Below are 16,707 nucleotides of genomic sequence, written 5' to 3'. Positions count from 1 at the left end.
GAAACCATTATCCAGAGGAGATAGACACCCACCCCCCACATTCACTGCACCATATTCACAACAGCCAAGACAAGCTAAGTGTGTATCAACAGAGTGGATTAAAAAAAAAAAAAAAGTGTGGTTTATGTGTACAATGGAGTATTACCCAGCCTTAATAAAGAAGGAAATCCTGCCATTTACACCAATAGAGATGGCCCCTGAGGGCATCATGCTAATTAATATGTCACGCAGAGAAAGACAAATACTGTATGGTCTCATTTATATGTGAAATCTAAACAAAACAAAACAAAAGTTGGACTCCTAAAGGCAGAGATAGAATGGTAGTTTCTGGGGGTTGGGGGGAATAGGGAGAAGTTGGTCAAAGGTACAGAATTTCCATGATGAGTGAGTTCTGAGGATGTACTGTACAACAAAATATATTCCACAGTTGAAATTTCATAAGTTATGACTCTACCTCTCTTATTGTCAACTGTGCATCATCTACACACTCTGGTCCACAGAATGTTAGCATCTATATCACCAGGGAACTTGATACAAATTAAGAATCTCACCTACCCCAAATCTACTGAATCACAATCTACATTTTAAGAAGATTCCAGGAGATTTCTGCACACATTGAAATTTGAGAAGCACTAGACTAGCACCTATCACAATCTCTGGCACACGCTATGTATTTAAACAGTATTTGCTAAATAGATTCATCTGCACTTTAGTATAAATTCTATGGTTCCCACATTTTGTTTTTTACTAAATTGTATACCATTAACAATATCTGATCTGGACACATACAGCAGTTGGATTTCCAAGAAATTGAATGGTGTATATACTAATATCCTTAAATATTAAAAATGATTTGCTATGGTCAAATACATTGCTCAAATCAAACAGAGGTCAACATTTTAGTTCTAACATTTCTTTGAAAGCAATATTATTACTGTGGCTTTTATTATCACAGAGGTTTGTAGCAAAGACAAGACACAGGTTTTAAAAGTTCATCACCGAGGAAAGAGTGATTTTCTAATTTAAAACATTTGAAACTTATTTAATGAAAATAGTCTTTTAAGTGAAGAACAAGTTAGAAACTAAACTGTGTTTTAAAAAACAACAACAAGATTTTCACTTCAAAAGATTGTTGCTGTGTTCTAAGGTAGAAATCAGAACTTTTGATGACGGGACTGTTTCTTAGAGAAATAAACATGCAAGTTACAAAAATCCCTGTCTGTTGTAGGCACTGTGCTGAGGGCTTTACAAACATTCCCTCATTTGCTCCATTTAACAAGGCTCTGAGAAGGCCTCTCGTGAGAATTTCCATCTTACAGACAGGGATCTGGGACTTACAGAGAGCAAATCTACTCTAGGTCATCAAGCTCACAAAGTTGTGAAATCAAGACTGGAGCCCGAATCTAATTTACACTGAGATCTGAATCCACAGTCTTACCTTAGTGACTTTTTGTCCTGCCTGCTTATAGAAGGAAAAAGAGGAAATATAGAGCACATTGCACCCCCCCCCCCCCCGCCATGGCCCCAGCTTCACAGTAAGGCAGAACCAGCTCTGAGAGCAGACAGAAGACCTAGCTTCTCTCCTAACCAACCAATTATGCACTTAGGTCAGGCACTTGATATTTTAGGATGCAGCTTTCCTTTGCACACAATAAAATGATTGCATTAGATTCCTCATGTTCCAGCTACGCTACAATTTACAATGCATGAAAATCAAAACCTTCAAGATATATATCTTTATTAAGAATTGATATGATATGGGGCACCTGGGTGGCTCAGTCGTTGGGCGTCTGCCTTCAGCTCAGGTCATGAGCCCAGGGTCCTGGGATCAAGCCCCACATTAGGCTCCCTGCTCCGCGGGAAGCCTGCTTCTCCCTCTCCCACTCCCCCTGCTTGTGTTCCATCTCTCGCTGTGTCTCTCTCTGTCAAATAAATAAGTAAAGTCTTTGAAAACAAGAGAATTGATACTATAATTCCCTAAAGGGTTTCAAATCAGAATAACTTGGGTGCTTTTATTTATTAAAGTCAAAAGATGGGAAATGTTAAGATTTCCAGCAACTGATCATTGAAAGGGCTTATCAGGCTTGCGTGGCATGTACCGGTAGGATGAATCCTAAGCAATAAAAGGTCACATTTGTTGGAGAAGTATTGGATTGCACAAAATTACCTTATTCTCCTAACCAGTCCTCCATGAAATTATACAGACTCTATTTTAAGAAGAGAAAAATTAGATATTCAGGGTTTTGAGAGAAACTTTAAATGGAGATATCAAAATTTATAATTGGAACACCATGAGGTACAAATTGACCGAGTTGGGCTAGTAAATGAAAGTCTGCAAGGATTATTGGAGAATAAGCGAAACAGAATGGGCACAATGGCCCCTAAGAAAGGCAGTGTGCTTTGAAAAGGCAAATTTATTTAAAAATGTTAATTTAATTCGGCTGCTTTGGTTTCCTAGACAAAAGACCACATACAAAAAGACAGACCTGTGACTACAAAAAACATGTACATTGTATTTTGCAAAATGAATGCAAATCTCTAAAGGGGAAAAGTTTTCCCATTGCCTTCGACATAAATAATTAATAGGAAGTGTATTTAAAAAAAAAAACGAGGTCAAGAGGTTGGGATTTCCCATGATGAGAGCCATATTATGACAAAGTCACAGGTTCTGCAATTTGGTATGCGCCCTGATTGTGACAGAAACATCACTCTGGGACTCTCCCGGGGCCCATGATCCATTTTCCCAATGGCTTCCAGCTTCAGGGAGCAGAAATGTTTTATTTTTCTCTTTTTTGTTATCCCTTAGTCTGGTCATTGTGCAGGGAGTCCTAGGAGAGAATGCTGCCTTTTGTCCATGACTACCACCATTAAATAAACTATATAAATTTTCTATACTCAAAATATTAATTAAAATGGGTAATTTTTTACCCAATTCTGCTTCTGAAAATCTGGATCTTGATGTCAGCCAAACTGAAAGTTACCAAAGACACACTATGAGGATGATATTTTGGATGGGTGAAGAAATAGCCAAGCCAGACTTAATTCTGGGCAGCGAATGACAGCGCATGATGCATCTGTTACACAGGGGAGGAGAATGCATGGCTTGGAGTCCCTCACCTCCAGTGCATTTGCCTGTTACTGAATCTGGGGCACACAGCTGGAAGACTGAAAATAAGGCAGAAGGTTTCTGTGGCTCCATCAGAGAGCGCCTCCTGCTTTTCTCCTCCAGGTGGATTCTAGCATCCAAGACCCTTGGGCATTTGCTGCAGACTGTGCATCTCAGGAAAGTGGGAAGGGATCAGTGCCTTCAAAAATCACACTGACTAGAACCTTTGCAAACACAGCCCACCTGTTTTGCTCAGCCTGTAGGCCAGCAACACTGTTTCCAACGACTCCTTTTGCTAATAAAGCGTCCCAGGACAGCTGAATGCCGACAGAAGGAATGGAGTGGAAACGGATTTCACCATAGGCATTGTGGAGGGAAGTTCCCCAATCTCAGGAAAGATAAATGTCGTTTGGATGATACAGGCAAAATAATATCATAGATGAAGTTAGAAATTCTCCATTTTGTACAATTAGCTGTTATCAAATAAATTTTCCTTTATTACCCTTTTGAGTTTTGGGGTAGCAGTCACACAGGCTTGGGATGATCTGAGCTGGCCATTACTTTCCTCACCTACCTGCAATTTAAAGGAGTCAAAGTTTATAGAGAAGCCTTAATATTTACACTGTTAGGCCATAACTTTAGAATAACTTCAGACCTGTCATTTTATGCCCCATGTTAGAAGCCTTAATAATATCCAAAATAATATTTATACCCCAAAGTATATATAACAGGCAAGTACATTAGGATTTATTACTTAACTATACAGTTAATAACACAGGCAAAAAAGGAAACTTCCGAGGCTTATTTCATGGTGACGACAGCACAAAGTAACAGGGCTGATTCTGGTCTTGGAGTAGCCTCTCTCTTCTCTGTGGTCCACGGGGATGCGCTGGTATTGGAGTATAAGCATACTGCTTTTAGTTTTCTGATTTAAAGTCAGTAAAGAAGTACCACCTTGACATATGTAAATAAAGGAGGAAATATGGCTTGGGACTCTTTCTGTTTAAATCCCCACTTTGCCCCCCAGTAGCTGTACAGGAAGATACTGAACTCTGCTGGGTTTGGTTTTTCTCATCTCTAAAACGGAGATGGTAGTATTTCTAAGTAGTGGCTTTTGTTTGCACTTGCCTGGTACATAGCAAATAATCAATGAATATTATCATTAGTGTACTGTTTATAAAAATACATTACTCGAATACATTTTTATAAATATATTTTTATTAAAAAAGGTTTAGACAAACTGAGGGTTGCTGGAGTGGTGGGGGGTGGGAGGGATGGGGTGGCTGGGTGATAGACATTGGGGAAGGTATGTGCTATGGTGAGCGCTGTGAATTGTGTAAGACTGATGAATCACAGACCTGTACCCCTGAAACAAATAATAAATTATATGTTAATAAAAATAATAAATTTTAAAAAAGGTTTATAAACAAGACTAAAATGATATCATGTTAATTATGTCCTTAGACTTCTGGCCAATATTTGGAGAATCAAGAAAAGAAGAAGTTCATATTTTATATGTATATATATGTGTGTGTGTGTATACACAAACACAATATACACATTCACATATGTATACATACATATGCATTATGTTTGTTTTTTATTTATCTTATGCTTGCTTCCATAAAAATGCAGAAATGCATATATTACAAAATCTTTGTGGAACAGAGTTACTGAATTTAACTTTAAAATGGAAAACATGAAAGAAAGAAACCCAGTTATTTCAACTGGTGGTAATGGGGCATTGCTATGTAGTCTCCATATTCCTGAATGATGCCACTGCCTTTTCAAAATAATGTGAACAGAGGGAATTGTTGACATGAAGGAGGTCAAAGTCATGGAAACAAAGAAAAACTGAAAACAGCCATATGTTGGAGGACGCAAAAAAGGCATACCTAAATGCCAGGTAGTTCCCTGGACCGACTCCAGGAACAGAACAAGAACATGAGTAGGATGGCCGGGAAAACTCAAATCAGTTCTGTGCATTAGTTATACCTTGCACCAGTATGAATTTCTTGGTTTCCATAATTATACTATGGTTGTGTAAGATGTTCGCCTCAGAGGATGCTGGGTTCAGGTATACAGCGACTCTCTGAGCTAGTTTTGCAAATTCACTGTAAAATGATTTCAAAATGAACAGTTAAAAAATAAAATAAGGAGAGAGGGGAAAGTTTCTTCCTTTTCTTCTACCTTGGGCAGGGGAGTGGAAGAATCCTTCCAGGGAATCTGTCACTCTGTGTATGACTCCGTAATCCTTCCTCATTAGAAATTAAATATGCACCAAGTCTCTTCTCAATTAAGTGACAAGTTGGATAAACATTTTAGGTGTTAATTGACCCTTCAAGGGTTCTTTGAAATTCACTCAGCTTCTCCAATTTCTTTGAAGTTTTGTTTTGGCTTCAGCAAGTCACTGATTAGATTGATTTAATAGTGAGATTATGCTTCATTAATGGGAACCAAATAAAGTGCAGTTACAAAAATATTTTTTTGGTCCCCTCAAGAGTAGTCTTGCACAAATCAGATAGACAAAGGGGTAGAGATATACTGGTTAGTGACTAATTGAACTGAAACCTTAAAAGAATCATAAAGTAACAGATGTTCTATTGATAAAACGAGGCAGGTCTAATTCAAAGCAGCCCGGAGCATCCTTGCATTGATCACCAAGGACATCTTCCAGGGGAGGAGATCGCACAGACTGTTCTACTAGTAGGAATCCTTTAAGTGGCAGGCCATCCATAAGGTGCTCTAAGCATTAGGTTAATTGAATGTGGATTCAATTGGTTGGTGTGGGATTTCCGTGCAGAGGCGTGTACCTGAGCACGTGTGCCGGGATGCAAATATGTGCTAACGTGAAACAGGGATGTGTTCAGAGAGGCAGAATGCAGGGTGCAGGGGTGGGGCGTGGCAGGACGGAGGGCAGGCTGTGAGTGCTATGTCAAGCCTTGAATGGCACGCTAAGGCTTGTGGGTTTTAATCTGATGGCCTGAGGCTCAGTCATTGAAGATTTTGGAGGAACAGATGCATTTCACCATGTTTTGGGAAGCTTCTTAAATGGGTTTACTATTCTTTCTTTCCTTTCCTCCTCTACTCTACGCAGGCTACCTGTCACACATGGGGATGAATAAATTCTTCTCATTATACGAGTGCATACCTGAAAGATAGTAAATACTCTATTAGTTGTCTCCTGTCGAGACTGTCTGTTCCTAGTCCCTTTAACCACCACGTCTTAATTTAGAAACCACTATAGGTTAACTCTGAAATAATATCAATTTTCTTTCTTCTTGATGTTTCCAGAGTTAGGAGCTATATGCTACACCATCAAATCACTTCAGAAAGAAAGAATACTTGGCAAGCTTCAGTGCTAACCGCGTTTTTAATTGCAAAAAAAAAAAAATCATAATTACTAGACCATGTTGCAAAGAGAATTAGAAATGGCAGCTCTCTGTTAAAGTAGGATATTGATAGGAAGCCAGCCTGTATAAAATTAGAATCCAACTAGTAAAAAATAATAATAAATAAATAAATAAATCAGCCCTATCTTACATATATACATATGTGCGTGTGTGTGTGTGTGTGTATGTGTGTATAGTGAATTAGGTTTAAATCTCATGCCCCTCCACATTTAATATATGGATAATTTGGGCACATTACATCACTCACCACATTTAGACTGCTCCACGGTAGTCATGACAACCCTTACATAAAACATAGCTGAGTTGGTAATTTCACTCCAAATTCAAAGAAAATAAGGCTAATCCTATTATTGTTCTTAACAATTTTCCAAGTAGCTTCTTCTGAGAGTGCCCTTGCTGGTATTTTACGTCTTTTAAAAACAGATGATTGGAAAATTATGTGTGTTGGTGTACTGCACATTCAGCCTTCCGCACTGACTGTCTGCTTCGTGACCTTGCGCTCGAGGGGGGCACACACACCTACACTGTCCTTAGGATCTTCCTTCAACTGGAGGGATAACAAATCTTTTAAATATGCCAATCTGAACCATTAAACATTTCAGAGACTGACAGCCCAAAATTATAGTAAAATAATAGTCGTTTTTTAAGATAAGCCATATTATGCATTTGTATAAATCTTAGAAGGGTACTTCAAGTGACTCTTTTGTAATCTAAATGTGCTCGTGTATGTTTCAATAGTGATTTAGGAAAACCATGTACTCCTCTGTAGCCTCCACTGAGAAGTAATCGAAAGATGAGAGCTCCATTTAAGAGTGCTCCCACGGCCATGTCAAGATAGTTCTTTTATAATTGTGATAAATGCCAAATGTCACCCCCAAACGCTCTGTCTGCCCTGACTCTCTATTGATGCAGCACGAGTGTGAAATTGCTTCTCAGTTGGTTCTTGTCCGTGGTGTAGTAACCTGTTCAAGGCTTTAGGATACAACCTACAGTCCTGAAATAGAGAAAAGGTGATTTTGCAACAGAGCATTAAGTCCAGACCTGCATTGTCCTATTGCGGGGATTGCAGTGGAGTGAAAAGGAAATGTAATTTGGAGTCAGAGGGCTTGAGCTTGAGTTCTAGCTCTGCCATGTGCTCTTTGAACTTTGCTCTCAGCTTCTTCATCAATAAAAGCTAGATAATGCTAACAAGTACCCCCCAGGGCTCTTGTGCCAAGCCAAGTCATCATATGAATAGAGTTATGAACACAACTATCTAATAATAACCACTGAGAGAAAAAGCATGTTGAGCCAGTGGGCCACCCCATTTATCAGACTGGAAGAAACACAGACAGGGTCAAAGTTCCCACCAAGAACTTTCCCAAACTCTGCCATTTTTTTTTCCCAATTTGTTCACAGATCATCAATCTTGGTGCCCTGGCAAATACCTAGATATATTTCAGACAGCTGGAAAATGTTTTCTAGCCTTAATCCAGACACCAAGAGAATGGACTGATCTCCCGGCCGCCATGCAATGCTCAATCTGGCAATGATTAGGAATTGTTGTTCTCAGGCTCCACAGGAGTCAGTAGATTCACTTGACATTTCAAACAGAATTCAATTTTAGCTCACCTGTGACCCCATCCTCACACACTTTTCTGGGTCTGATATTGAAGTAGCTGGGGACAAGTAGCAGGGGAACACACAGATAGAGATTAGGCAGAGAGGAGAAGAGGGTGTGAGAGAAATCAATAGGGATAAGCAAAGAAGAAATGAGTGACGAGTCATACAACATCCTTCAGCTCCTACTGCCATTTTTATGGAAACAAATAAAATGAACGAGCTTTTGCCTTTCAGGGGTAAGCCACAATGTGTTCATAGGGGCCAGAAGCCCTTTTGGACAGTTGTATCTCCTTCTGATTTCGCATGCCCTATTTTTATCTCAGACCTTGACACGGACATCTGCACCTCCACGTTTCCTCTCTTATATAAACAAAATCTGTTTGGCAAAAGCTGTCCTGACTGTGAATTCTAAAATCATTGTCAAAGATGCCTCACTTTTTTCCTCTCTTTCCTAGCCTCACATCTCAGCAGCAATGTGGTTGGTCCATGCCCACAATCTCTAGAATCTCTCATAAATAAGACCTCTTCCATTGATCATATAGTTTCTGAGAATCAGTCACCATATATTTTATGTTGTGATGGATTTCTGAAAACCAAAACAATGTAATTTTAAAACTAGAATGTTACATCCCTGAATCTCTTATAGTGATTAACAGAGAATATGCACTCAACTCATATTTAATGAATGAACTTAAAAGTTGATTTAGTAGCTCCCCTAAGTTATATAAACCATTATGTGATTTGTTCAAGGTCACAAGGCAGAACTTGGCAGAACTTGGAGGAGAACTCGGGACATCCAGGTTTAGGTTCACAACTTGTTTCCATTAACTCTGATGTTACACAAAATGAGTCAGATACTATCAACAAATTCTTGAGTGTTTAAAATTGCATAGCACAAAATAAACAAACAGGTAAACTTGCTCAGTCTAAGAGTATTGTTTCAGATGAATCAAATGTAAAGCAAAGATCTTTGCAAAAGATTTATTTTTCTCTTAATTGAGGTAACATCTAATATAATCACAGCATAACTAAAGTTAAGTGTTTTACCCATTAATATGAACCTCTGCTTTGTGTCTTAAGCCTTAGAAAGTAAATTTCCATTTCAATAATTGGTAAAAATAGGTGGTCTAATTTTATAACATGTTTCAGAGTTGATATTTTTTATCCTTTATCCTGAAATGCAAACTTAAACCCACTGAAATATTCACAATCACTCATCTCATATTCTCCTCTATCAATGCACATATGGCCAACATCTCCTCTAAATTACACCCTAATTTAAATACACGTATATTCAAGTTAGCTTACCATTCAAGATCTGAAGCAGAGAACTGGTAGGGTTTTTAAAATACTAAGAAGTGAAATAATTAAAACAAAGCCAGTTCAATTCACAACAAATAACTTAATCTGAGACATAAAATCCTCAGACAACGATTCTTTGAATTCTCCCTCTTCAACTGCACTTCAGACACAATTAATGCTGCTCTTGAGACCAAGAGATAGACCTAAATCCACTGTAACTGATTAGACCCACTCTTCTTCGGTCTCCACCAGCACACACACCAGAGAAGCGATCCTCAGTCGACTCATTTTTTATCTATGTTGGATCAGTATTTATGGTTTGCCTCTGACCCTCACAGGTACAGCATCTTCAGGAAGGAGAATTAATATGCTACATCCTGTGTATCTGCAGCAGAGTAGATACATGATTGGTAACATAACATTTTCAAATGGACACAGTCTAAAAATATCTGCTTACATTGAATCAGCTCCAGAACAAATCTGAAAACTAACTTAGCTAGCTTAGTTACCCATCTCTGAGTTGCTTTACAAAAGTCCAGAACAAGTGCATGTTAAGTGCCCATGCCCATGTGCTGATAACTTCTCCAGCTCCAAAGACCAGCGCAAAAACATCTTGGACACTTTGAAATCAGTCACAGTATAAATGACCTTGTTAGTGGTCAAAATAGCAAAGCAAGAAAAGAACACTTACTTTTGCCAATGGATGTCCAAAGAAAGCCATCTTATAAAGCCTATTGTTGGATCTGGGGTAAACACATTTCTTCCCCAGAACTTACCATATGGATGGTGCTTCTGTTCCACTGATCTCTAAGAAATCGTACCCTTCCTCTAGTTGAAAGTCAGTGAAGACCAAGGCGATGGTATCCCCCGGCTCGGCCAGGATGGTCCAGGTGCAGTCGGCATTGTTCCCATACTCCGAGGGGAAGTGGGGGCTGGAGATGGTGCTGCTAGTTCCCCGCAGGGTCCCTCCGCAGGCTCCCTCAGCTAGCAGGAGCAGAAACAAAAGGCAATCAGGTTTCCAGACAGCCTCATACACAAGTGCATCTACAGAGTATCCCTCTTGATCAGTGACTAGTATTTTCTGAACTCAAAATTGATACTCTGACAGAGGCTTCTTCTGATTTATTAATTTAGTTCTATGGAAAAACTTACAAAATTCTAAATAATTACACTGCATTATTAACTGAATTCTCAGTATAGGAGAGAAAACATTGTGGCTTTTCTAATATCTGGACTGTGTATTGCCATACACCTGACATTCACAGACAGCTTAACAATTTTCAAAGATTTCTCTGCCTCTTACAAGATCGAGATAATTCAGAAACATCTTGAGATTTAAAAGTATGTAGCAATCTTTTATTAATTCATTGGTACCTGGCTTTGAGAATACAGCGCTCTTAAAAGTAGTCATCACCTTATTTTTTATTTTTCTATAGAGTTTGGAATGTGTATTTGGTTCTGAATTTCAGATAAGTTCTTGACTAATATGATAACACAGACACACCAATTCATAAAAACCTTCTGAGTAGGAAATAGTTGCATGAGAAAAGTGGAATAACTTGGAAAGCGGCAAGTAAAAGGTCAGGGATGACAAAATGCATTTAAGATATAAATTAACATTAAAATGTTGGTTTGAGGAGAAACAGATCTTGCAAGGTTTTCCATAGGGTAAAATATACATGTTATTGAATTTATAGCCTCTATTACAAAATGCTGTGTACATAGGAAACTGTAACAGAGGATAAATAAGTGTTTGTAAAACACTTCTTTACAACCGTCTATGGGTACCCTTCTTTCTTTCCTCCCCTCCTTCCTTTTTTCCCATCAGATAATTTCTACCCTAAGAGCATATTTAACATTTATGGGTGTTGGTGCTGCAATAGGAGTGATGTATGAAGTCAGCCTGTCACCAAGTTGGGGGAGTTTGCCTTTAGCAACTTCTGTGACTGCACAAGATCAAGGGGGACATATATTTACACTGGCTACTAATAAAACAACTGAGAATGCAAACATAGTATCCACTTACATATACTGACACCTCGCTGGTAAGATAATTTTTCATATGTGAACATATCATATATACATGTATGATCATTAATACACATAGTGTAACTCTATTTAATGCATTGATTTTATTTCTCTAATTGTATCACATGCTGCAAAAGTCACCCCAATATAATGCAAAATCATTATAGCACTCATATAAAAAAGATAAAATATCATAAATGAGTAGATTTAAAGGTTATCAAATCCAGTGCTATGACTGGCTGATGAAATGAAAGGCATTACTTTAACTACAACAGTCGAGATTGCATAAATGCTTTGTAATTCAACTCGGTGAACAGGCCCCCTTCCAAAGTGATAGAGAGAGGAAAAACTTAAATCATACTGGATTTTTGAAATGATATCCTAAGCACTGAAGCACTGTTTATGATTTAAAAGACATTCAAACAGGTGTGTTTATACATATAACACAACAGAAATATAGAAAGAGAGTGAATAGAAAGAAGCACGCTGGTTTCTTCTGGGAAAGTACATTGGCAACCTTCCCCGGACAGGGGTGACAGTGCACCTGCCCGACGAGAGCACACACAGGCAACCTTCCCCAGCCAGGGGTGACAGTGCACCTGCCCGACGAGAGCACACACAGGCAACCTTCCCCAGCCAGGGGTGACAGTGCACCTGCCCGATGAGAGCACGCACAGGCCGGCACCAGCCAGCAACAATGGGTGTCAGCAGAGACTCAGCAGCCTGGTTCTGGAGCCTCTCTCTGTGCCTCTATCCCTCTCATTGTTTGCCTGTTGGAAAGTCTGATAACCTGTAGAAAGTGCCTACGAAGCTGGGGTGACATGGTCCCTGCAGGGACTCCACCAAGTGGATATATATTAACCGCCTTGGGGATATTTTAATATCTCAACAGCTGATGGAGCGGTGCTCATGCCTACCCTAAGTCCTGGTGACATGACCTTCTGTCTCAGGGATGCATCCCTTTCCCATGTAACATGACAGTGGGGAAGTGAAGAACCTCCACTGTCCCCTCTACATCTCATTTTTGATGAAATGAGCCTCAAAGCTTAGACAGGAAGTATGTAGATTTTCCTAGGACTTCAGGTGATGGCTTGAGCAGAACATGGAGGACCAGACTGCAAGGGGCTGAAGAGTGAGGACCACACTCACTAATCCCAGAGGATTGGCGGGCCCATTATGGGAGCGGACAAGCGGTACAATTTTATGGCAACTTTGCTGTAAATAGGAGATGATATGAGGAAGACAAAGAATAGAAAATGGAAATAAAGAGAATAAGATAAAAGAAATTGGCAAAGAAGAAAAAATATATATATATATATATTTATCCTAAACCTGCAATCACCATTGTGTTTTCTCTGATAGACATCTTAACACCCATAGGATATTTAAAAAATGTATGACAGTTAATTATGTCAGGCTAAATACATGCAGGATGTATTATGATTTCTTAATGCAACATTTCACACAAAATGTTACAAAATGCTGTTCAGATAATCTAATTGAAATCTTGGAGAATTCAGAATTAAGCACATAAAACAAAAAGTACTTTATGCCACTCACTGGATAAAAAACACAGAAAACTGCCTTTAGTACAGAGCATGGTAAAAATATTTGTGTGTGTATATGTGTGTGTATATATTTGTGTGTGTGTATATTTGTATGTGTATATTTGTGTGTGGAGGGATATTTAAAATCAACTGCAATGGTGCCTCAACTATTTCTCCAATAGAATATTTTAATGCTTTATTTTCTTTCCTGTTTTTGTATGAGAATTTTTTTCTAAACTGTAACATTTTACTCATCTGTACACATAAAAGCATTTAAGGAAGGGTAACATAACTACTATATTAGATTGGCAAATATTTTTAAAAAGACACTGTTTTATTATTAGATTTATAAAAATATCAGTAGAAAAACTATATAGATAAAACAACTGAGTAAATATCTTCCAAAGCCCATTTGGCCTTGGAAAATTTATTTAATCTTAACTCATTAATTTTGGAAATCATATTAGTTGTGAACTTCCAGTATGACTGCAAAAGATATTAAATTGCCTTCTTCTAAAATATCACTTAATGATAAAGACTTCACTAAGTAGGAATGGGAACCTTTCTCCTCATAATACAGGGTGGTGTTATGAGGACCCAAATACATAGGAGGATTCAGGATATGATAAAATGATCATCATCAGTGATGGGAGAAGAGTGTATTAACAAAGTGACTAGGAAAAGGGAAATTTGAAAAAATCACTTAGAAACAGCCTGATAGAAAATATATATTAATTGCATTAATTAAAATATTTGAATGTATAAAATAATAGGTAAATTAGCAGAATACACTATATTACCATATAATGTATTAACTAAACAGAAAGTATGTTATTAAAACAAAAGAAACATTACAATAAATGACACTACCTATATAAAGAAATTCTTTTCAAATCTATAAAAAAATTCAAAATAAAAAACAAGACAAAAATATTTGCAACATAACAAAGGGTGTCATCTATACTTTATTCTACTCACATTTTTAAGAATACACAAAGATTGATAAAAAAAAGATTGTAAATGACAATTTAAGCAAGAATGAATTTCAGAAAGAAATTCTAAACACAGGCAAAGGTTTAACCTCTCTTGTTATCAGACCCTAAAATTAAAACAATGGTGAAATAATTAGTTAGAAATACATTTTTTAAAAAAGGAAAATAGCTAAGGGTAAAACTGACATCATTCTTTGCTCCTGTATATTGATATGAAATTTGGGGGCAATTTTATAATATACATGAGGGATAACATATAGGATGTTCATACCTTTGGCGTGTTACTCAATTCAGGGTCTTGTATTTATTGAGTACACTTTAGGTGCACGGTATTTTGTACTGAGTCTTTTATCTGGACCATTTATTGAATCCTTTCAATATGTATGAGAAAATTATTGTTGCTATTCCTATTTCAGTTGTCAAGATTCTCATGGATGGAACTGGAGGGTGTTATGCTGAGCAAAATAAGTCAATCAGAGAAAGACATGTATCATATGACCTCACTGATATGAGGAATTCTTAATCTCAGGAAACAAACTGAGGGTTGCTGGAGTGGTGGGAGGGATGGGGTGGCTGGGTGACAGACATTGGGGAGGGTATGTACTATGGTGAGCTCTGTGAATTGTGTAAGATTTTTGAATCACAGACCTGTACCTCTGAAACAAACAATACAATATATGTTAAAAAAAAAAAAAAAGAAGAAGATAGCAGGAAGGGAAGAATGAAGGGGGGAAATCAGAGGGGGAGACAAACCATGAGAGATGATGGACTCCGAAAAACAAACTGAGGGTTCTGGGGGGGGTGGGGGGATGGGTTAGCCTAGTGATGGATATTAAAGAGGGTACATTCTGCATGGAGCACCGGGTGTTATATGCAAACAATGAATCATGGAACACTACATCAAAAACTAATGATATAATGTATGGTGATTAACATAACATAATAATAAAAAAAAGAATCTGGTTGTTCATGAAAAACCCACATCTGGAAAATGTTAAGAAAGTCATTAAGTATCAACAAGATCAGCTGAGTAGCATTAAAATTAATCGTTATAAATATTATCGCAAAACATTAAGAGAAGCACAAGTTCTGTCTTGCAAAAAAGCAAAACAAATTGACCAGTATTAAGGTGTGTATGCATTAATACTTTAACATCACTTTCCAGGGGTGCCTGGGTGGCTCAGTCATTTAAGCATCCCACTTTTTGTTCTGGCTCAGGTCATGATCTCAGGGTCATGAGATCAGCTGGAGTCTGGCTCCAGGCTACTGGGCGGTCTGCTTGGGATTCTCTCTTTCCCTCTCCCTCAGCCCTGCCCCCCCACTCATGCACTCACGCTCTAAAATAAATAAATCTTTATAATTTTTTTAATCACTTTCCTGCCTCACTTCCTACTACCTCTCTCTGCTTCCTGAATCACCTCCCAATTAAATTGGTTGCACTTCAGTCTGTACCTCAGAGTCTCTGCACTCAAGGGGCATGGGCCAGGAACGTTTAGACGTGATGGTGAATTTTATGTTCAATGGGACTGGGCCACAGGGAGCCCAGATATTCAGCTGGACTTTACTCTGGGGAGATCTGTAGGAGAGCTTTCAGAAGAGATTAACATTTGAATTTGCAGAGAGAGTAAAGCAGATTGCTCTACCCAGTGTGGGTGGACCTCACCTTACACCTTAAAGGCCTGAACAGAACAAAAGGCTGAGGAAGAGAGAAGAGGCTCTCTGCTTGCCTGTCTTGGAGCTGAGACAACCACGGTCTCAAGCTTCAGGCTTGGATTCCGGCTGGAACTTACACCACACACTCTCCTGGAACTGCGCTGGACATAGTCTCCACAATGGCATTAGCACATTCCTCACAATAAATCTCTTTATGTTCCTCAAAGTCTCCAACTAAATCTCAAAATCATGTACCATATTATACTTACCTTTGTATCCTACTATATACTACTAAAATGTGCCCCAAAATTATATGAAAGGAAATTGTACTTTCCTAGAGAAACTGCTGTTATCTTGATAAAGTTTGAGTGTGAAGCAGCCATTTATCTATGGTCTTCCCATTGTGCTAAGACAATGAGTTGCCTCAGTTTGTCTTAAAGCCTTAGGACACAGATTCTACTGTAGCTCAATACCTGCTTGTTGATTTCATTTTGTTGTCATTTGTAACAGGAGAGAAATGCAGCGGGAGTAGCGCACTGTTAGTTCAGTTTCAAAGACACTCTCTCAGTTGAATAGCTCCAAGAAACATACAGAGTATCATATATCCCTGTCCTAATGTTTAATTACATCACCAATTTCCAAGGGAAACATCTGAAAATCTGAGATATCCACCATTACAAAATATTCACTCATAATGCATCTCCAGGCATTTCCTCGGGAAATAAACATGAATGAAGACTCTGCTTTCCAAAGAGATGCCTGTATCTCATTATTAAAGGTATCTCCTATCATTAATAGTAAGCAGGAGAAAGCAATTTCCATTTTTAAATTATCATTAAGAGATAACACTGTGTCATGGTTTCTCAATCTAACCACTGTTGACATTCTGGGCAATGTAATTCTTTGTTCAGAGAGGATGTCCCATGCATTGTGGTACACTTGGTAAGCATCCTAGTCTCTGCCCACTAAGTGCCAGAAATATCCCCAGTTGTGTTGACGAAAAATATCTGCAGAGATTGCCAAATGTTCTTTGGGGGATAAAATTGTCCCTTGTTGAGAACCAT

The 16,707-nt window shown here is 38.3% G+C and overlaps 1 protein-coding gene across 1 annotated transcript in view; it reads right to left on the bottom strand.

Annotated features, from left to right (window-relative positions):
• The window catches only part of CSMD1 (CUB and Sushi multiple domains 1), a 2,028,797-nt gene that overhangs the window by 1,023,857 nt on the left and 988,233 nt on the right, over nucleotides 1-16,707 (bottom strand). The window contains exon 5 of the mRNA XM_027598604.2: nucleotides 10,200-10,407. Coding sequence (XP_027454405.2) covers nucleotides 10,200-10,407 — 208 coding nt within the window. The remainder of the gene's footprint in view (nucleotides 1-10,199; nucleotides 10,408-16,707) is intronic.

The sequence above is a fragment of the Zalophus californianus genome, chromosome 2 (assembly GCF_009762305.2).
Source record: "Zalophus californianus isolate mZalCal1 chromosome 2, mZalCal1.pri.v2, whole genome shotgun sequence".
Taxonomy (NCBI): Eukaryota; Metazoa; Chordata; class Mammalia; order Carnivora; family Otariidae; genus Zalophus; species Zalophus californianus.
The sequence above is the reverse complement of the archived record's forward strand: the minus strand, read 5'-3'. Positions and strand labels throughout refer to the sequence as shown.